Source organism: Silurus aristotelis (assembly GCF_946808225.1).
Source record: "Silurus aristotelis genome assembly, chromosome: 11".
NCBI classification, from domain to species: domain Eukaryota; kingdom Metazoa; phylum Chordata; class Actinopteri; order Siluriformes; family Siluridae; genus Silurus; species Silurus aristotelis.
In genome coordinates, this window is record NC_139584.1 from 12,381,151 (window position 1) to 12,403,400 (window position 22,250).

The 22,250-nt window shown below is 36.0% G+C and overlaps 1 protein-coding gene across 2 annotated transcripts; it reads right to left on the bottom strand.

The window, feature by feature from the left end:
* Window positions 1-1,859: 1,859 nt before the first annotated feature.
* On the bottom strand, window positions 1,860-22,157 carry slc38a5a (solute carrier family 38 member 5a). 2 transcript variants are annotated; one of them, XM_083553879.1, is made up of 17 exons: window positions 21,903-22,157; window positions 18,176-18,287; window positions 16,533-16,643; window positions 13,363-13,453; window positions 11,876-11,991; window positions 10,847-10,920; window positions 10,585-10,677; window positions 10,384-10,462; window positions 9,284-9,366; window positions 9,040-9,098; window positions 8,780-8,932; window positions 8,186-8,265; window positions 6,203-6,303; window positions 5,957-6,072; window positions 5,550-5,694; window positions 5,310-5,413; window positions 1,860-3,202 (listed from the first exon to the last, which is right to left on the bottom strand). In XM_083553879.1, exons 3-17 carry the CDS (start codon window positions 16,583-16,585, stop codon window positions 3,101-3,103), a joined length of 1,449 nt encoding a protein of 482 aa, XP_083410005.1. In that variant the 5' UTR covers window positions 16,586-16,643; window positions 18,176-18,287; window positions 21,903-22,157; the 3' UTR covers window positions 1,860-3,100. The 2 variants fall into 2 exon arrangements, with proteins under 2 accessions (XP_083410005.1, XP_083410006.1); XM_083553880.1 differs by lacking the exon at window positions 18,176-18,287.
* Between the last annotated feature and the right edge of the window lie 93 nt (window positions 22,158-22,250).

Here is a 22,250-nt window from a genome sequence, read left to right on the forward strand (position 1 = left end):
TTCTGCAGGAGTTACAATCATCCAGCACCTCTTCACCACCACCGAGCCCCAGTCTGACCTTTTCCCTGAATCTCTCACCAGTCTTCTTCCTTCAGTTTCCACCATCTTATTCTTCTTTCAGTCCTCACTCTCCTTCTCTTCTTCTTCACCTCCAAAACCAAAAGCCGATGCTGTCTAGCTACACTGTCCCCTGCCAACACCTTACAGTGTCCAATCTCCTTCAGGTTGCATCTCCTGCATAGAACATAGTCCACCTGTGTGCACCTTCCTCCACTCTTATACGTCACCCTATGCTCCTCTTTCTTGTTAAAATAAGTGTTCACCACTGCCATTTCCATCCTTTTAGCAAAATCTACCACCATCTGTCCTTCCACATTCCTCTCCTTAAAGCCATACCTACCCATCACCTTCTCATCACCTCTGTTCCCTTCACCTACATGCCCATTAAAATCCGCCCCAATCACCAATCTTTCATTCCTAGGTACACCTTCTACCACTTCATCCAACTAACTCCAGAATTTATTTGCATTTACATTTGCATAAAGCATCCATATTTCTCCATGTCCATGTTGCTTACAGTATTAAAACCAAAGTATTAATATATGGTACATTTAGAACAGATATGTGCGACTAAGTTGTGATTAAATATTTGTTTTGATTGACAGCCCTAATACTAATATGAAGTGAGGTCCAGTTTCCAGTGTGACACTAAAACAGGTAGTAGTAATGGCTACTTTTTACTTAAGTACATGTCAGAGCCCAAACTTCTTCACTTTAACTTGAGTAAAAAAGTATAGTCAGTACTTCAACTTTTACCAAAGTATTTTAAAACATGAGTATCTGTACTTCTACTTAACTGTAGGATGTGTATATATAAAGCTATAATTGAAACACTACAGCTTTTTCCCCATACACCTTTCAAAGATTTCAGTTTGTGATGTCATGTATAATCTCTCTTTTTCTCAGAAACACACATTTACTTCACTGTGTAAACGTTTTCAGTGAAGTAAAAGATTTCAGTTTTCAATACTATTGACTTATTAAAGATATATACATTTATATTATTAATTATTAAAGGGAGGAATAAATACATAAAGTGGTTACTGTCCTTATCCACCTATTACCTATTAATTTGGCCATTAGTACCTCTAACTTGTAAACGTTACACTTTTGCTTTTTGCATTTGCAATATGGTAACTTTGGTAAAATCATGAATGAGCAAACTTAGCATTTCATGATGAGATGCTTTTTCTGCTTACCATAAGTCAATTTAAGGTGAGTTAAATTAAGTAATAATTAAGTCTCGTTAATTATGCACTTATACATAATTATAAAACATTCCATCTACAATCTATAGACTATAAAAATCTCGCACTACACAATCCAGCCTATGTGGCATTCACAACTACAGTATACCATGATTTACATTACAGAGACCACACTTTTTTTCCTCTTTATTCTGATGTTTGATGAAAACATAAAATAAAGCTCCTGACCTGTATCTGCAAGATTTATGTATTATGCAAAAGCCCTATGATGCATAATTTGCATAAAAGGCACCAATAATAACCTCTCCCGGCTCCTTTTTTTTTTCTTTTTTTTTTTTTCTTTATGAATAAAGTCTTGATTTACACTGGAAGATCACAATACGTACAATCTACAAAAAAAATAAGCTTTTTTTAATCTTTATTGAACAAATAGACAATGGACAATAACTAACTGCACATAAGACCTTTTTTGCCCCCAAATAAATTTAAATATCGACATTAATATTCACATAACTGTATATGACTTTGCTTTAGACACTTGGTGTCTAAATTAATATTTTGTTTTGGAAAAAAAAAAAATTCCAGAAAATGTTAAATACAAAATGTAATTCCAGCATGAAAAATATTTACAAACAACATTTTTTTAAAGTTTAGATTTTACACAAATTCATACAGTTTGGTCCATGTTGTCAAAGGTCTATACAAAATTTATATAAAATCTTTTTTACTTCAAACATAATATTTGGCAACACTTTGGTTGAATGTGTCAATACTGTTCACATGGCCTATAGTACACAGCACTTCAAAAACTGGTTATATAGAAAAACTAAACGTACACAAAGGCATAAAAATTCAGTGTGTGTTGACAAAATAACCAGGAGCTGACAAAGAAATGTGCACACTTTTTTCTACAGGAGTGTAATACCTGCATACACAGTGAATAATACATTTGTCCAAATTGTTTTGCTGCTGCATGCTATCCAGCACAAACATAAGTCTAATCAATTAATTATTTAATGTACTGTAAATTTCCCTGATTTGTCTATTTAACATTTAGGTGAAACCAGATTTAAAATGTATTCTTTTAGCATGCAAAAAATGTAATCATTAGACATCAAACAAGGAAATTTGTATTCTGCATTGTAGTAAATAAAATAAAATAAAATAAACCACTCATATTAAAAAAAAGAAGTGTAAGAGTAATTTGTATAAGTAAAAAAACAGCATTTATGGAAATTACTGTAACTTTTCTAATTGTTTCAGGACATAATTTTGTGTAAATAGGAAAATCCAGCTGCATGCACTGTATTAATGAAACAGTTCTTAATCAGTTTGTAGCCTTTTTGCATCATCAAAATGTACCGTAAAACACACACATCATTCATTTAAATATCCGCTGTTCACTCTTTGTTTTTTTTGTTTTTTACAAATAAATACACAGATTCAATCAAAACATCCTCTTAAGATGTCGTTCTATAATTTCGCAAGCAGTATGACAAACTGCTCTTAAAAACTTCCAGGTAAAGTAGAGCACTGTCGAGATGTTGCTTATCACAGTAAATCCTGTTACACTACAAAAAAGATTTATACTATACACTTGTAAAATATTTGAGAGTTTCTGAAATAATGATATTCTTTCTGTCCATCCACTCATCCATCTGGCAGGCATTATGTCCAGTATTTATAGTAGATTCTAATATGACACATCATTTTTTATAGTATTCACAGCGCATGACTGACTGCAAGCTGCACAATGCTCGGTTATCGAGGTCCACGTGTTTGATGGTAAGTGATGGAAAGTGTGTGTGCTTTTGTGTGCATCCTGAGGTCTGTTAGTGTCCTCCCACTCTGTTGCCCCCAGTCGCCCACTGTATGATGATAGAGGTAATGCTCATCACCATAAACATGAAGCCCAAAGCCGCAAAAATCGCTGCCTGAAGGACAAAAAAAAAATACAAACAAATATTTCTGACAATTAATTTGAGTGAGATGATGGTATGCTAGTAGTTCCTACAGACACATATTTATTTTCGAAAATCAAGTCAAACAAATATAACCCCATAACATAAAAAAAAAATCCCATAACTCTGTCATTGATGTTTGTATTAAATGTATAGTAATTATGCTTTAATTCAGGGGTGGCTCTTATGTTCCTTTCGAAGTTTGTGTGTGTTTGATTTTTAATGTGCGTGTTCGCTTTGCTTAAGTTCAATACGGTATTTTTAAGACTTAAATGAGCTTGCCCCTACTGGGAAACTTTGCGGGATATCAGACCATGGCATGAGGCCAATCATAAATTACAGGGATGCACCGAAAATTTTCGGAAATACCTCAATCACCGAAACAAACACGGCAGAAACACAATTGTAATGACGCAATAAAAAAGCGCAGCAGCACACGGTTATCTGGATATGAGCAACATGTCCGCGGTGTGCGGAGAGCGATTTGCAAAACATGCAATGCTGAAATTTTAAGAGGGGGTGTATCTGCAAAGAGTTTCTCCAAGTCGGGTTAATTTATCACCTGAAATCCAAACATCCCGATTGGCATACTAAATATGAGAAGAACGCGGCGCAGAAAAGTAAAGTCAATCCGAGCATGCGCACTCCGTATGTAGAGGACGTTTTTGAAAAGGCAGGAAAGTTTTCCAGTGATGGTGCCAAGGCAAAAGGCATAACACAAAAAATTATGGAATTTATTGCCATTTGAATTAAAAAAAAATTTTCGCTGTATCCCTAAAATATTATCGTTGGTGGTGCCCTCTGACACAATTCAGGTTTCTCATGTGGCCCCTTGTAAAAATTAATTGCCCACCCCTGCAGTATATTCATCTCATGCACATGCGCATTTGACGAAAATACCGTATTGAACTCAAGCGAAGTGAACACGCACATAAAAAAAACACAAACAAAGTCTGTGTTTTCTACCCTGAAACTCGTGAAATCAAAGCATCAATCTGTTCTGACTGACACATGTGAAAGAATTGCTTCGATTAACAACAATGGAATACAAGGCAGATTTGAAGGGGATTGTTCAAGGCAAGGAATTGCAAAAGTCCCACTAAGTAGCATGCATAGTAAAAGAAAAACTCTATTGTAAATTATTATATTTTTGTTTGTGGACTTGGTTAAACTGAGTTTGTGTGTGTGAGACAGTGCACACAATGTTAATTGTTGAAAATGACTGGCCTGTGGTCTTAGAACTGTAGGAGTGTGTGACATTTAAAATAAATCTGGCTGAGCAGAGGTGTGTGTGTGTGTGTGTGTGTGTGTGTGTGTGTGTGTGTGTGTGTGTGTGTGTGTAAGACGAAGGGATGGGTGATGTTCATGAGTGCCCATGTGTATGATGTGGCTCTTTGCGGTAACACAGTCAAAAATGTCTGACTGGTCTCTGACTGGTTGGCCACCCCTGCTTTAATTGATGCAGATAAAGAGATAGAAAGCCAATAAAAGAAACCTCAGCTACAGTTACCTAAGGCCTGAAGAAACTACACAAAGAGGAGAAAAATCTAAATTTAAAATGTTTCTGTTTGAGGTTGCTCTTTAAGGAAAAATATTTTTTAAAAGTCTTTGACTAAGAAAATGATTGCCCCAGAAGTCTTTTTTTTACTTTCTAAAACCAATAGAAATTAAAACCAATTAAAACTGTTTTTCAGTTTCGTCTGCAGGCAGGTGTGAGTTCTGTTTCTAGCTGGGTTTTTACCCATTTTAGTATTCCAGTGTGACAGATTCAAGTCAAGTTCCAATTCTATACACAGAAAAATACTTTAATTATATAAACAAAACAGGAATTTATCACAAAGTTAGAAGCAGCCACCAAAATAACTTAAAAAAAAACAACCACAATAATTTCTAAGCTTGTTTGAATATGCATATGATTGTACGTACGCAAGTGTATCTGTTACTCAAGTGAATGAGTAAAGACCCATGTCTGTGCCTTCCAGTTTCTCAAATGAATTAGTTTGTATTACTTACTTACTTAGTACTTACCGGCTACTACTTTATGTATTGATACTGTTGATATTGATTGTAATATATTTACCTGGATTTTTGACCGAGATTTCAGTGACTCCTGTTCTTCAGGTATGATGCGGATATAGAATATTCCAGGCAGTATGAAAATAAGACTGGGTGCTGTTGTTGCTCCTGAGAGGAAAAAAAAAAAAAACAACAACAAAAATGTTTACCTTCTGTTACCCCTGCACTATTATCATTATCACAATGGTTTAAATCATTCGCTCTGTTAACAGCCATTTTAGTTCCAAATGCTGGAGAAGCTCACCGATGACACCAAAGATCTCTCTGATGTCAGCAACAAAAATGACAAGTATGTTAACGAAGATGAGGAGAACTACAGCGATGGCAATGTGGCGAGCCCAGTGGAAAGGTTTATCCGGGAAAATTATCTGCTGCACAGCACGGCGGATCTGAACAAACAAAGAATACACACTGCTGTTTAACAAATACATTTCAGCATTTTCTCATAGTTAAAACATTCCTAAATTATAATATACAGTAACCAAAAAAATGTGTATGTCATAGAATCATAAAGGAACATATCTCCTTATAATGCTAAAACAGTGTATAATGTCCTCAAAAGTGTAAGGTCCTTACAATAAAAGAAAAACTAATTAGTACATGGCTCTTGTAGTGTGTGTGCGTGTGTGCGTGTGTGTCTGTGTGTTTTACCGGGAAGAGAACAACAGGCACAGTCAGGGTGACAGCCACCAGCACTGCCAGACGCACACACAGCATCAATGTGTCATCAGTGGGGTAACTCTTCAGGAGTTCATCTTTCACATTGCCTGCACGCACACACGCACACACACACACACACACACACAGGTCTCAGAGTGTATACAGTAAATTAAAAGTCTGTTTTCATAGATAAAACACTGAATATAGTTTTATCTTAAACCACTAGCACATGCTTACCATAGAAAGTGAGGTAGCCAAAGATGGCAGTTAGTAGGTACATAATGAACATGGCCAGTATGGAGATGTTAGCCACATTCTGCATACGCTTCTTAGTTGGACTGGTGTTGATAAATGACAGAACACACACAAACACAATGGCATTCATTAGCAACCAACATAAAATAATCCATGATTGTTGTGGAGACCAGAGTTTAAAAGATCATTTAGGCATTTTTTAGTCATGGACTGAAAAACATTTACACGTCAATTTATACACACTTTGTTAAAATAATATACCTTTTTTCCCCCACGTTTTGAACCCCGCGGCTTAAACAACGAAGCGGCTAATATATGGATTTTTCCTGGGTTTTTCCCGGTTTCACAAATTTCAAGCCAAAAACTGAACCCCATAACATTAGACCAATGAAATTGCTGAACGGGTTCAGGTGAACCAATGAAACTCTTTATATTAAATCAGAGGCGCTCCCACTGAATCAGGCCGCACCACATTATAAATATGAATGAGGTTCCTCTGATGTTTGACCTGCCGCTCACTCGGACTGTCTACAGGAAATGCGAATCATTCGTCACGCTGAAAACAACCGGGCATGAAATAAAACGCATTTCACCTGTGTTCTGAGCTGCACAGCATCGGGAGAAAAGATTCACCGATGGTGATTTTTAAACGCACGACGATACCAAAAGATAAACTCCCGAGAGAAATTGTTGTGAAAGCAAGGAGGAAGACAGTGAACAATGATTTTCTTGGTAGGCTACTGTTTAGATACAAGCCGTGTAACCGACACTGTCTTTCATTGAAACCTGTGTAAAGTTCATTAGTTTCAATGTAGACGGCTTATAGACAGGTGCGGCTTATTTATGTTCAAAATAAAAATCTTTGTAAAATTCAGTGGGTGCGGCTTATATTTGGGTGCGCTTAATTATCCGGAAATTACAGTACACTATATGAAGAAAAGTTTGTGGACACCTGACCATAAGATTTGTCTGTTATAATATCCTCCACTACTTTGTGAAAATGTTCCACTAGTACAGACGCTCCCCACTTTACGAACATTTACTTTACAAACTTTCAGGGATACGAACAAACCTGTCCTTAAAGTGAAATTTGTTTGGAGTCTAAAAATTTGAAACGGAGGAGAGCCACCAACGGCTGGTCGTCGACGGTTACGAGTCTACATGATGTGCACTAGGCTGGGGCATATTTAGAATTTTTTTTTCTTTGTTCTTTTTTTTATTTTTTTTATTTATTACTTAATACAAAAGATTGTATACAGTATTTTGATTATTTTGATTAGTATATTTAATATTTTAGTATATTTTATTGTTTATTTGATAGTATTAATAGCTTTTACATCGTTAGGGGATATGCGTAGTCAATAACGAACACAGCAACAACTTACGAACAAATTCATGGTACGAACGGTTGTTCGGAATGTAACTCGTTAGTAAGGTGAGGAGCGTGTGTGTGTGTTTGTAAAGATTCGTTTTCAATCTGCCACAAGGGTGTTAGTAAAGTCAGGCACTGATATAGGTGAGGTAAGGAGGCCTGGGGTGCAGGTTCATCAGTGTTCATCCCAAAAGTATTCAATGTGTTCGAGGTCAGAGCTCTATAGCAGGCCAATCAAGATCTTCCAGTTCAACTAATATGCACAGGGGCATTGACATGCTGGAACATATTTGATCCTCCTATTTCAGCTGAAGAGACAATGTAATGCTACTGCATCAAAAGACATCCTATACAATTGTGTACTAACTTTGGGGAAGAACCACATATGGGCTTAAAGGCAGGTGTCCCAATCCTTTTCTGTATATAAAGTACAGTAGTTTGTCAGGTTCAACATGTGTTCATGTTAAACAAGGGATTTAATAATGCTAGATTATAGAAGGTTGTTGTTAAAATATTCAGGGGTTATTACATACATGTAATTAGTGAAATCTTAAGTAGTTTTGTGAATATGTGACCCAAAAAGAAAGACTTACTTTTTCAGTTCTGTGTAGATTGGCAGCACTTCAGGGTGACACACAAAAGCAAAAGCCAGAATGGGAATGGTATACGCAGCCTGCAAAACACAACATAAACAGCTGCTACTACAACTATAAACAAAGCTACAGTACTAATACTATAAACACAAGAGCCACTACAACTACTGCTGATACTACCATTATTAGTATAACTGTAACTTTGATTTCCACCACAACAACCACTACATATAGAATTACTAATTTCGACATTAGAATTACTAATGTCAAAACGATAACTACTACTACAACCGCTTTTACTTTTACTACTACTAACACTTTCCAACATCATGACTACAACCACTGTACAACTGCTATTACTACTGTGACTACCATGAACACCCACTACTACCACCACTATTCTAACTAGTACTGATATAACTACCACTACTGTGCAACCCTGAACTAAGTAACACATCTCTAGGGTCTTCCTTATTTGATTCAGTTTAGGCTCAGTTTTCCACAATATAATTAAACCGTAATTTCTAAATCTTGATCTTTAATTGTTATAACATACATATGATTTTACACGTGACAGAAAGCAGCATTTCTTACCTGTGGCGTAAGAGTGGCCATTTTCGCCTCGCAGGTGTTGTTATGTGTATAATCCTCAGGGGACAATGTAGTGTTAAGAAGTGGTGTAGTGTTGGTGCTGATGATGTTGGAGTGTTCCAATGAACACGCAGTGACAAACTTCTTATAGATAACCTATCGGATCATGAGAGAAGATATTTAAATACTTTAAATAAGCATTTCCAGATTATATATGAGACTGTGATGAAAGAATGAAGAAATGATTGGAAAAATGGACTCACAGATATGAGGAAGAAAAACATGCATGTGAGCGAGAAGCCACTGGTATAACCAAGATACCCTGAAAATGATATATTACAGCATGATGTTTTATGCAAATTAAAGCAATAATATTGCTGGGATTTTAATATTGTTCATTACAACAATTCTGGAATTTAAAATGTGTCTCTGTGAGTGTAAATGTCTATCAAATATTGATGATGGATGGAAAAAATGAAAAAGAAAGAAAAAAGAGGGTGGACATACCAAGATGGCGCATGAGGGCAAGGGGTAAGATTACACAGACACTGACGATGATGATGAGATAGCTTCCATTCACATACCACGCTCTAACAGGGCACATAATGGGATAGTAGTTGAGAAAAATAAACCAAGCAAGCTGAACATGCAGATATGCAGTTTCACAATGTTATTAAACCTTTTATTAAACCCTAAAATATTACACTACATGTAGTAAAACATGAAACATTTAGTTCACTGGGCACTACAATACAGTCTCTAGACTTTAGACTGCTTTCACATATGCAATGCTTTGAATGTTTAAATCAGTCCCTTGTGATTTTTCCCCCTGGTGTGTTCAATTTAGTCAGGAGAAGATACAGGAATTGCACTGGGGTGTGGACCATAACAACCAATTTAGCCCGTCTGACCACATCCACACATTTGAATCCTTTAGTTTTTCTTTTAATTCTATTTGAAACTGTAAAATAAAATTGTTTAAGACAGACTAAGAACCGGCGGGGCTGCATTTTCAAAATGATTATTTTTGTGTGGAGAGATTTTTATACACGCTGTTTGTGTATGAATTTTCCTGCACAGGTGAAATGACATTTAGAAAAAAATCTCTATATATGTACAGATGAAGCTTTACTGGAAAAACAGTGAATTGACCCTGAGTCAACCCAACTGCAGGAATTAAACATGCTGTGCATCATGTGTTGTGGCCAGCAAGACTGTTTTGTAGATGCGAGCTGCTACAAAGTAAAAAAAATGGCTCTGTAGTGTCATGATATTTGAACAAACAAAAGGAGAAATAAACACTGTATGTGTCACATTTTCATGTAGGTGTTTTATAATAATCTAAACAGTTTTTTTGTGATATACACTCATATGTGGCAAATGTTTTCCCTCTTTTAAGTCTGTATTTCTGCCAATAGATGAAAGTTCACCAGTTGGGTTTCGGTCCTACACAACCAACAATCAAAGGTTTATAATACTTTTTTTATTGATTTATGTTTAGGTGTAAAGGCAACCTTAAATATACCATCATATACCTAGTCTAAACATACCATTGTTTTTTTATGGTAAGTATATGAAAAATAATTAGAAACAAGAAAAATTCTTACGAAGATGTCTCTTGGTCCAACAAGCCTAGTATAACAGCTGGTAACTCCATCTTTACAATAAAGAGGTAGCTGGACATGGCTGTAGGGCAACAGAGAGCGAGAACAAAAGTAGCATCATGAGTTAACGTGTCACTACTATATATTGTATTTGCATCTCAGCTAGGTTGACCCTTACAAATATTTTTATCGCTTCAATCTTACCTCCGATGTTATGAATGGTTATAGTGCAACCTGCTATGATTTTTCCGACTGATCCAAATGCACGGAAACCCAACTGTTCATAAGCACGAATCCCTACAATAACAAGGACAGAAATTATACGATGGGAATAATACTGCATAATTCAATTTTTTTTTAAAAGCTACGGAAAATGTCTGCATATACTTTATAAATCATAATCATTATAAACTGATTACATGATATGTAACTGGTGTAAATGCTACATTGAGGACAGGTCTCTTACCGACCACTCCAGCACACTTCAGCAGCAGGTGGATGGAGTACGCAGACAGAATAGCTATAAGGATGATTAGAATTCTACAGCAACAAGAACAAAACAAGAGAAACAAATTTGTCAGTTTCCAGAGTTCACTAGGCAATTCTGTTCCTGTTTTGTAATTTATCTATTATGGCATTATAGTGTAACAAATGTACTAACAATGTGAGGCATAAATCTGCCCTGTAATCTCATTAGCAGCATTAGGCATCATCTGAAAGCCGAGCTGTTTCCAAAGCCACAGTCTGTTCTGGATTACACTACTGTCTGCTTGCAGCTCATAGCCATGACAATGAAAATGAACGTAAAAGTATTACAAGCGTACACGCTTTATTGTGAACTCTCGTTTGCCTGATATTCATCTGTGATGTAATGAAAATTAAGTTCGGAAATACTGATCCTATTGCAAATGCTCAAGAATGGGTAAAGCACAATATAAATCAATTCTTTCATTTCTCTCTGAAAGGGTCTTTTAGTGGCATTTTTCCTTAAAAAGGAATCTTGTAAAATCCTGCATCTAGAGTATGTGAAACGACACGTCACACACAGTCTGATTTAAATATGGCTAAGGTGGATGCTGTTTTATGAAGAGAACTCACATACTTCTCCCTCCCTTTCTCTCTCTCTCTCTCTCTCTCTCTCTCTCTCTCTCTCTCTCTCTCTCTCTCTTTCTCTCTCTCTCACACACACACACACACACACACACACACACACACACACACACACACACACACACACACACACACACACACACACACACATATATCCAACCTTTACTTAGCTGAGACTCAAATTTTAAGGCATGGAAACACTTAACTGAGCTAAATATAAAAGCACCTTAATCCAGACACTGAGATTCTTTCATTGCACTGAGAATAAAAGTGTTTAAACTTTTAAGAATTTGACTCCTATTCCAGTCATTATTCCCTATTTATTACAATTAGACAAGAACAGTCCACACATCACACACATATTGTAAAGGACACAGTGACTCACAGAAAGAGGATGATGCCAGTGTTGGACATGGCATATGCTAGACCCAGAATACCACTGCCCATGATGGCATTACTGAGATTGAAGATGGACATCCCAAATGATGTTTTCCCCACAAACTGTACAAAAGAAAACTGTAATATAAGTTTCACATTCACATTAAAATCCTGTAAGCAGCTGCATGCATATGCCTGCTTTGCCAACCAAAATAATTTTTTTTTTTTTTTAAATGCCCTCATAAAATTATAATGAACATTAAAAGCACATCAGCAGTATCAATTTCACACACAAAAAGATCCTGTGTACTGTGTAATTAGGAATAATTACTAATTAATAAAAAATTAAATAAAAGGACTACTTTTCACAACATTATATATTAACTTGGCGTGAAATTTGAGAAATGACATTCATGACTGCGAAAAGGAACATTATAGTATAAAACACTTTTTCAATTCAAATCCTGCTGTAACTTATATATGTACATTCCATACTGAACCGTGCGTTCTGTAAATGTAAACTTAAATAAGCAAAAAATAGGCACAGACACACAAAGCCAGTTATATAATCAGGTAATAAATGTTTCGAAACTGATTTTTTTTTTCAGAAATGTCTGCATTGATAAGTAACCTTTATATTTTTTTGCACAACTGTTATAAGATTAACATAGCAGCATGCCCTTTGCAGACCAAAAAAACACGAACACAATATAGTTCAATGCATTACATTCAGAAAATGATGAGGCTGGCTTTTAGAGTTCCCAACTTACACTTCATTTAGTGCATGGATGTGCGTAGAGCCTCATCGTTTCACTTTTTCTGTAACCATGTGCATTTGTTTTGTTTTGTCACATGTGCGTCTTTGTTATGTCTTGTCATTTGTCCCTGTGTTCACATTTTGTCTTGTTTGCAGCTGTTCTTCATTTCCATGTTGATTTAAATGTGTATATACAGTACAGTACACACCTCTTTGTGCACGTTTGGTTTTTGTAAAGTCACTTGTTCAGTTCGCTATCATTTTGCAGAGGCGGTTTTATTTATACCTTCTTGTTTCATGGGTTTTGATCTTGCTTTTGATTTCTTGTTTGCCTATATGTTGTTGTTTGCTCATTGTTGTTTAACGTTTACCGTGCTTGCCTGCAGATTGGGATCTGTTTGCCTGTTTGTTTAATAAACTTAACACAGGACTTGCATCCGCTTGTGCATGCGCTTAGCACATTAAATTACACTGACTCTATACCATATATAATAAAAAATGATGATATTTCCCAGTACACTAAACTGTACGCTTTACTGAACGACCTGTTTGTATGAGCAAATTCTGGTCTGACTGCTTTTTTATTGGAGTTAACACGAAAGCTTTAGAGTTTTCACATGTCCCCTATATCATTTGGCTAGGTGTCAAAAGATTATGGAAAAAACAGCACTTCCAAACAGACATACAACAAACGTGAAAGATTATCTAATAATCTGTGCACAATTGGTATTACTTACATCTGTAAACTTTCCATCAGTTACTGGCTTCCCATCAGTCTTCTTGGGTAGGAACTCTTCTCTTTCAGGCGTGATCTCCAGGTCATCAGACCTAGAAATGAAACAAAAGAAGCCCACAGTTTTTCAATGCTCCGTAAAAGATGGGAAGTACAGGTAAAGCTCGAAGTTCTTGATTTCAATGTATTTTTTTTAGCAAGTTGCATGTTTCCTTCCACTTTTTTTCTAATACTGCTATATTCTATAGGTCTTTTTTAGATAGTGTAAAATAGCTTAGGAAGTATTTAACTCCCTTCACTTTTTTAATTGCTTTATTGTTATGTATTAAATTATACATTTATCAATTGCAATTTTGTTATTGGCAGATCCTCACGAGAGAAATCCAACATGGGCAGGGAGTATCTGTGATCATCAGGCCTCTGCATCGATGTTCATTAGAGTTTTCTGGGCTTTGACCACTCAAGTACACTTAAAGAGTATTGTCCTGAAGCCATTTCAGCATTTTCTGGGCTGCATGTTTTATCTTGTTGTACTGAAAGGTGTAACATCAGTACCCTTATCCCACTCTGAAGCTGTATGTACTCTAAAGCACCTCTACTTTAAAGGTTCTCTGTATTTGGCAACATTCATCCTTCTCTGAGTTCTGAGCAGTCGCTTCATTCCACCACAGAGTGTGATGCTGCCAACACCATGCTTCATTGTATGGATGACAGTGTCACTGTAGCTGTACATTTATGGGCATTTTATGGTCATGTTCTCTTAACATCTAAACAAAAGCTAAACAACTTTTTAATTACTAAGAAGAGCTACTAAGAAGAGCTATAAATTTCTGTTAGGGCGACATAATTTATTTGAAAATAATTTTTGGCAAAGCTGGCCTACATTTTGTTTTAACTTTAAAAATTATGCTTTGCTGTGGCCTTTAAACCCATGATATGACCTCAGGCTTATGATAACTGATTATGTTGATGATCAGTTTATGAGAGAACCTTGTATCTTTATTTCCACTCGAAAATATAAGCTTATAAATGATAAAAAAAAAAAACATCACATGCACAGATGGAAAGTGTAGACACACTGAGATTTTATCAGATACATGATATATGTGGGAATTTTGGTGACGCGAGAGGTGTAGGTAGTAAAGTGAAAGGAATGATCAAGTTTCGTCTATATTCGTCTATAAAAGTGTTAGCAAACACGAACATGTGCGTACACACACACACACACACACACACACACACACACACACACACACACACACACAAAACACAAGGACAAATTTAAATAAGGATTACTTGTTCAATGATAATTTGCTGTTAGCCAGGAAAGTGCTTTAGATAGACTTATCTAACCATACAAGTTAAACTTACAAAATAGTTTAATTAGTTATCTTGTTTATTAAACTTCACTATCAGATTTTTTTTACTTAAACTTACACTATACAATGTCACTTAGAAAAACTATTTCTAAATTGTTTTAACAGTTGTTGAAAATTTTTTTACTTAAAGTAACAAAAATAATGTTGCATTTAAGATTTAAAAACCTCAAAAATAAAATGCTGTTTTAATAGCAGAAATCCACTTGCTTAAGAAAGCAGTTACTGTAAGTCTTTAAATAGCTGTAAAACTAAATAACCGTAAACCAATCTATGTTCACCTATATACATCGGAAAATGTAAATAAACTTTCTTTCGGCTTCTCCCGTTAGGGGTCGCCACAGCGGATCCTCCGCACGTTTGATTTGGCACATGTTTTTACGCTGGATGCCCTTCCTAACGCAACCCTCCCCAATTTATCCGGGCTTGGGACCGGCACTGAGAGTGGCTGGGGATGGTTCCCTGACCGGGGATCGAACCCGGGTCGCGGCGGTGAGAGCGCTGCATCTTAACCACTAGACCACCAGGGGACCTACATCTGAAAATGTAAATATGGTATCTAAAAAAAAACTGGTCTGAACAACTACGTAAAACCATTGTCAGTGTTTCCTTCAGATAAGAAGTATAAAACAGGCTTTTCGATGGTTAGACTATACCCATTTTACTGACAGTAGCAATGGAAGCTAATATTTCATATAATAAAGCAGAATCACTTCATATTTATTATAATTTTGTTATTTACTTAGGTAATACATTTCTTTGCCCTAAGAGCAGAAGCAATTAGGTTTTAGCTGAATCATGCTTGCTCAGTCTATTCAGTACTGTAAACTCAGTACTATACCTGTCCACCAGGGGTCACACTGACAGAAATACTAGATTGCTAAGGTTACTAATAAGCCTCAGGTGAAACTCATTAGCCAGCTGCCTATTTATATCAAGTGCACAGTCATGCTTCATAGTCATGCTGATTTTCTGTGCAATTCCATACCTAGTGCCCTTTAAAAATTATTCCATTTAATAGTTTATTTTCTTCATTCAAATTAATTTGATTTTATTTTTATCACTTTTGACAATGGAAATTTTTGCAACTTTTGAGAAATAAATTAAATATGGATACAAATTTGAATTCCATAAATTGGTCCCTGTGAGTTTATCCCTAGTGAGCAAGTCAGGTATATCAGGTATTTTTTCTTGCAACAAAGGCAAGAAAAAATACTTGATATACTTGAGATGGTATGAGGAAGAAACCTTATGAGGAACCCGACTCAAAAGAACCCATTGTCATCTGGGTGTTGTTTTAGATGTTTAGGAAATTAGAATTTTAATCCATCTTTGACATATGGTATGCAATCGTTTGATGGATTGAATATGTTCATTTGTTTAAATGTAATATATAGGTGTATCTTGTTTTTTTTGCAGAAGCTATATCCTTCTCATTCATGTAAAGTTTTGAAATGCAACCTCTGTACTTATATCAAATAAACACATACCCCCAGGATGGAAAAACACAATAGAGGTGTAAATAATATGCGTGCAAAATTAAATCTGTACAGTTTACATAAGAATACTTAAGTAGTGTTTGAACTGTCAGGTGTAAGTTTTGAGGTTAAATGTTTTGTTTGTTTTGACTGATCTAAAATGTTGAAATTAGGAAATAGTTTTTGCAACTTTCTCAAGGAGTGTTCATGTAACGTTACATAATCTGACCTATAGCTTTCTTAACATGCTGCTTATCTTTGTGATATTATATAGGAGTGAAATAAGGTTTCTGAACAGGACATGTGCGATTGAAACCTACCCATTCTCCTCGACCATTTTCTCACAATGGCCGTTCACCATCTCAAGCTCCATGATGTAGTGATAGAACAGGGGACCTGCGGTTATTGACACGCTCCTCTAACACTGATATCTGGGGGGGTAAAAAAAAACAAGCATTTTTTTAAAAAAACAATTTTTAGGCTTACAGAATGATTAACAAACACATTCTCAATGTTCTCTGTGAAAACACACTTTAAAAAAAAAAAAAGCATATCTCAACAGCTAGGCAGATTGTACTACAAGCTTTGTACTCATTCACAAAAACATGTAATATCCTTCATGTAATGAGAGAAGAGAGAATTTGTATATTAAGTAGTTGAACAGTGAATCTATAATAAAATGAAACCTTTTCAGAACAAAGTCAGTGTCCACAAAGTTTTGTTAAGGTTTTAATAGTGTAAGCGTTTAAGTAAATATATACTTATTTGCAGGAAAAATAAAGCATGAGATGGAAATGTTAGTGTACACTTATCACATGTTTATGACTGATTTGCATACACTTACATTATTTTCTTCTTTGTCTCTTCCCCAATCTATCTAATAAATACACTGTCATATAATTCTGTAATGCAGCTAAATTTTCATTATAAAAGTTCATAAATGATATTGTTTAATTTCTGAGTCATGTTTAATTTCTGAGTCAACAGTTACACCTAATCGTTCACAAACAATAAAAAAGAAAAGACCATCGGTCCACTTCCATGTAAACTACCAGTAATAAAATGCAGGTGGATGTTCAGAACACTCCACCTTCTTTGTTTACATCGCTGAATGACGATTGTAGGTTTGAGTGCGTATCCTGGTGTGTACAAAACAAACACTACGTCTTTACGTCTTTACACACACATGATGACCAAGACGTAGCAAGAAGCATGATGAAAATGGTTCACATGTTCGGTTCAAAACACTGTGGCACACAGAGCGACTGTAAGCTTGTTGATCAGGAAAATGAGTCTCAGGCAGAATTAATCTGCTTTGGTGGAACAATAAACGCAGTAAAGTTCCTCATTCGTTTCTTTCTGTTTACAGTGTTGACTCAGGGCTTTGTTTGGATCGGCACACTGCATTTTTTCATTTAACTTAAATGCCAAAGAACCTGTGTCTGAGTACTCAAACACCAAATAAAGATTTGAGCAAAACTCAGACTTAAAGTATTTCCACAAAAAGGAAATAATTATAGGAAATTGTGTATACACAAAAAGCGGAAACATCAAATAAACTTCCAAAAGTCATCTTTCCATGAAATCAAATGTTAAAATAAATGAATTCATTTTAAAAAATCTTAAAGTGGTCCTTTCAAGAGTATAAAAAGTATATATTTACATCGAACAGCTTCATCAATAATCCTAAATCTCCGATTTAAAGAGCACTTCAGTACAGCAGATTATTCTTTGCTCAAGTATAATTACTTTGGATAAAACATTTCTGGATACAAACTACAAATAGGTTTCATAACATGTTTCAATAATAAACACTAACTGAATAGTTATCATCAAAGCAGATCTAAATGCAATCTAACAGATTTTTATAATTTTTTTTTAACACTAGGTTTAATTCTTGCCGCTCTCTACGTTCTCAAATAGTTTTGCGCTTAAATGTAAAAAAATATATATATCAACTAACCAAAATACACGTAAAGACGCCTTAGCAGCAGGTCCGTCTCGAGGGCGCGTGGCTCCTGTCTGATGCAACACCCTCTCAGTATTGATGCTTGCTCTACCACTCTCTAGTGTTGCTGCCAGGAACAAATGATTCACGCAGTAAAGACGCTCTTTCACTTTCTATCCTGGGTTTTTTTCTAGTTCTTTCAAGAATTGAAATGAAAACCCACTGGACACAAATGTCTAGTATTTCTGTCATTACACAAACCCAGCAGGACGACGTGGGATTATACAAGCATGTGTGGAGGCGTGTGTGTGTGTTACTAGACACTTAAATAAAGGATCTCCATAAATGCATGTGTGGACATGTAAATGCTTTTGTGTGTGAATGACTTACAGAAAGAATGAAATTATATGATATGATACCTTATATGGTTAGCTGTAGTTGTGTTTTGTTGTATGTATCCGTGTGTGTGTGTGTGTGTGTGTGTGTGTGTGTGTGTGTGTGTGTGTGTGTGTGTGTTTTCATCCTGGTTGATTGTGGAGCATTTGTAATGAGATTAAGAGATCAGACATTTTGAAGGTTACTATGTGCACCATAATCACAATGTGAATCCATAAACACAGCCCAAACTTTAACCAAAATCTGCCACCTTTTCTGTATTTATTTTATTTAATTATCCCACCTATTAAATTATAGATCAAATATAGTTCTAATTTTTTAAAACTAAAACCTCAAATTGCTTTCTGTGTGAAATCTGACCTCTGGAACTGTTTTTCATAACATAAAAACAACTGGTTGAATTTCAGCTGGCTGAAACAGGGCTTTGTGCTGCTCAGGGTATCTGCTAATAGGACAAAATCTCATTTCAAATAAAAACCTTATTTTATGTGTCCTAAGACATCACAACAGCCTGTCAGGTTGAAGAATAGGACCCGATCATCAATTATTCCTCATTTATACCCCCGTAATAAAATACTGTCTGTACACACAGCTTGGGTCCACACACACACATAAACTCTCTGACTTATGCAGTTCTGATCAGGATTATACAAAAAACTCATTATTAAATGACTAATAACAAGGCACCAGATAATTAGGGAGTGTGACAGTGTTATGGTACGAATTGTAGGTCACACAACATTAAAGTGAACTGATATCGTTTTTGCTTCGCATGAAAAGCCCTTGTGCACGGGATATAATTAGAGGCTCTGTGAAACTGTGGTTAGGTTTGTGTGTACGGTAAGCTGAGTATGTAGACGTGGCTATCTCTGTAAAATATTGTTCCGGGTGCTCCCCACACACACACACACACACACACACACACACACACACACACACACACACACACACACACACACACACATACACACTGAAGTAACAGCAGCAAATTATTAAATTGATAAGAAAATGCTAGCAAATTCAAGTGAAGCCATTACATCCACAGGATCTATCTTGATTTTTTTACTAACATTAAATCACATTTTCAAAGATGATTCCCAGTTACTAATAAATATGCATGCTCTAATACCACATTGATTATTTAAATCATTACATTGACTACATTGCATATTTAAGTTTCATAAACTACATTTCATGGACCATATGGGAGGTGGTAGCTCAGGGACTACATGGAGGTTGTAGCTCAGTAGTTGAGGCGTTGGACTCTGGATCGAAAGGTCATAAGTTCCAATCCCAGCACCACCAAGCTGCCACTACTGAGCCCTTCATCAAGCCTATTAACCATCAATTGCTCAGTTGTAAATTGATTTGGAAAAGTGCGTCTGCCAAATGCCATAAATGTTGTAAATGAGTTTGCTCCTGGCATCACTTATGTTATAGTAGCTGTAAACAGTTAATAATGCCAAATAATGCTGCTCATTAACTTGAAATGTCTTGAAGATTTTCCCATTTCTAAAACCTTAGTTCCATCTTTCAAACTCACTGTTAATCCTAAATGATCTGTTTTTATAGAAACAATAACCTACTACAAATGCATTAACATAAAGCTGTTATCTAAAATACTGCTGGCACCTCTGTCAGACTTGCTATAATAGAGAATGTATCAGCATGCTCTGACCAATCAGATTTGAGAATAGAACAGCGCTGTGGTACAAAAAACATTTTTGTACACGAAAAAGTTCACGACTATGGGCTCCTGGCGGACACATGAGAAAAGGTTTTGCCCCATAACCTGGAAATGCCGAATTTGAATCATCAATGCTGCCAAATCTAAAAAAGCAAAATAAGGAATGCCATTACTCATTCCTCTAGCAAATCAAGGGCGTCTCTGAGCTCACGCATGCGTAGAGGCAAGAATTGTATGGCTCTTTGTGTTGATTCTGTACCTCATGACTTACCATTAGCAGCAGTTTGAAAATATGCAGCTGGTTGGCTTCACATATTAAGCAGTTACAGCTCTTACTGTGTCTGGTTGGTAGCTTTTGTCAAAATTGTTTCAAAATTAAAGTGCCATGTGCAAAATTTATAATTACAATATAATATACATCGAACTACAGTGAGTTGCAACTGAATCCATTTTTCTGTAAGGTGTATTGTTGTATTATTTTCTACCATTCTTTAAAATGTTTGTATATCTTCAAACAAAGAGGAAAGAAATGTAGAGGAAATAAAACAGACACTTTATAGTACAAAACATAAAGAGGAGGAAGTCTGAGGAAGAAAGGATGAGAAAGAGTGTTAATTCAGGACCTACATGTAGCTTTACAAGAATCCTGTGTCTCATTTTAATTCTTAGACTTCACTCATTATTTCTCTGGCAATTTGAGGTGACTTACTCTCTCAGGCTGTACTTTCTGTAATATCAGGAACTGCATGACGGAATGGAGGATGTAAACGTGGACGCTTACTCATTACGTGGAAATGAACAGTGAGTCAAAAGTGAACAACGTGGCTGAGAACAGCATAGCTGGATTCTTTTAAACTGTTTAACTCTAATTATTAACTGCTGTAGATCAGAAAAATGTTGAAGCACTGCACATGTAATGGAAACATTAGTGAAACATAAGTAGTTGCCTGAAAATGAAAACTGGGGTTGAATTTATGTTTGAATATCTTTATAGTGGGAAAGTTATAGAAAACAACTATGTGTATATAATTAGGTTCCGCACATCTTAACATTTTAAGCCTAAACCTGGACAGTTTTACCCAAAGATTTGTGGGAAATTCAGACAACTGATGATACTGAAGCCACGTGTTCATATCCTGTGTGGGTGGGTGCGTGTATATTTTATTATTTTCATGACCAAATATCCTGTATTAAGATGTTTTGTGTGTGTGTGTGTGTGTGTGTGTGTGTGTGTGTGTGTGTGTGTGTGTGTGTGTGTGTGTGTGTGTGTGTGTGAGAGAGAGAGAGAGAGAGAGAGAGAGAGAGAGAGAGAGAGAGAAAGGGAGAGAGAGAGATAGAAAGACTACACGTGTATCGCACGTTATCTCTCTAGATATAAAAGCACACACACACACACACACACACACACACACACACACACACACACACACACACACACACACACACACACACACACACAAACTATTAGTTTCAGTTTTAGGATCCAGGATGTGAATAGTGATAGAATAAGGCATGGAGTTCTTAAATATGTGGCACATTAACAGTACAGGAGAAAGTATTCAAATAACAATTTTATGCCAATGATTAATTAATATAATTAATAGATCGTGTGTTTAAAACATTTTAACCTGTTAAAGGAATTAATGAACCTGTTCTTACCTTATCGAAACTGAAGTCTGGAGGCTTCTTGTCTGTTTGGATGAAAGGTGATGGAGAATGGACCAGGATGAACAGAGAGATAGATAGAAGAATGGATGAAGAGAAGGAAGGAAGGGTGGATGGATGGAGTTAGAGAGACAGAGAATGTGAATGAACTTGAATATAGTAAAACACGCGGTAAAAAGAAAAAAAAAAAAGAAAGAAAAAAAAGCGCGCAATGACGGTTATCGCCCCGCCCATTCCGCAATTTTTTTGGGTCGTCGTCGTCATCGACTCGGAAACAGGGTTTTAGCGCGCTTCTCCTCTAGTGGGTTTTCCCACACTCTCGGTCTGTAGACGGGTGATTCC

What these genes read in the sequence shown, in the direction of transcription:
- slc38a5a (XM_083553880.1), bottom strand. Translation starts at nt 16,585, where the DNA reads ATGGAGCTTGAGATGGTGAACGGCCATTGTGAGAAAATGGTCGAGGAG. An exon ending in TTGGACCAAGAGACATCTTC is followed by an intron (nt 9,367 to 10,383) that starts GTAAGAATTTTT and finishes GTGCCCTGTTAG; the next exon opens with AGCGTGGTATGTGAATGGAA. An exon ending in TGGCCACTCTTACGCCACAG is followed by an intron (nt 8,266 to 8,779) that starts GTAAGAAATGCT and finishes TGTGTTTTGCAG; the next exon opens with GCTGCGTATACCATTCCCAT.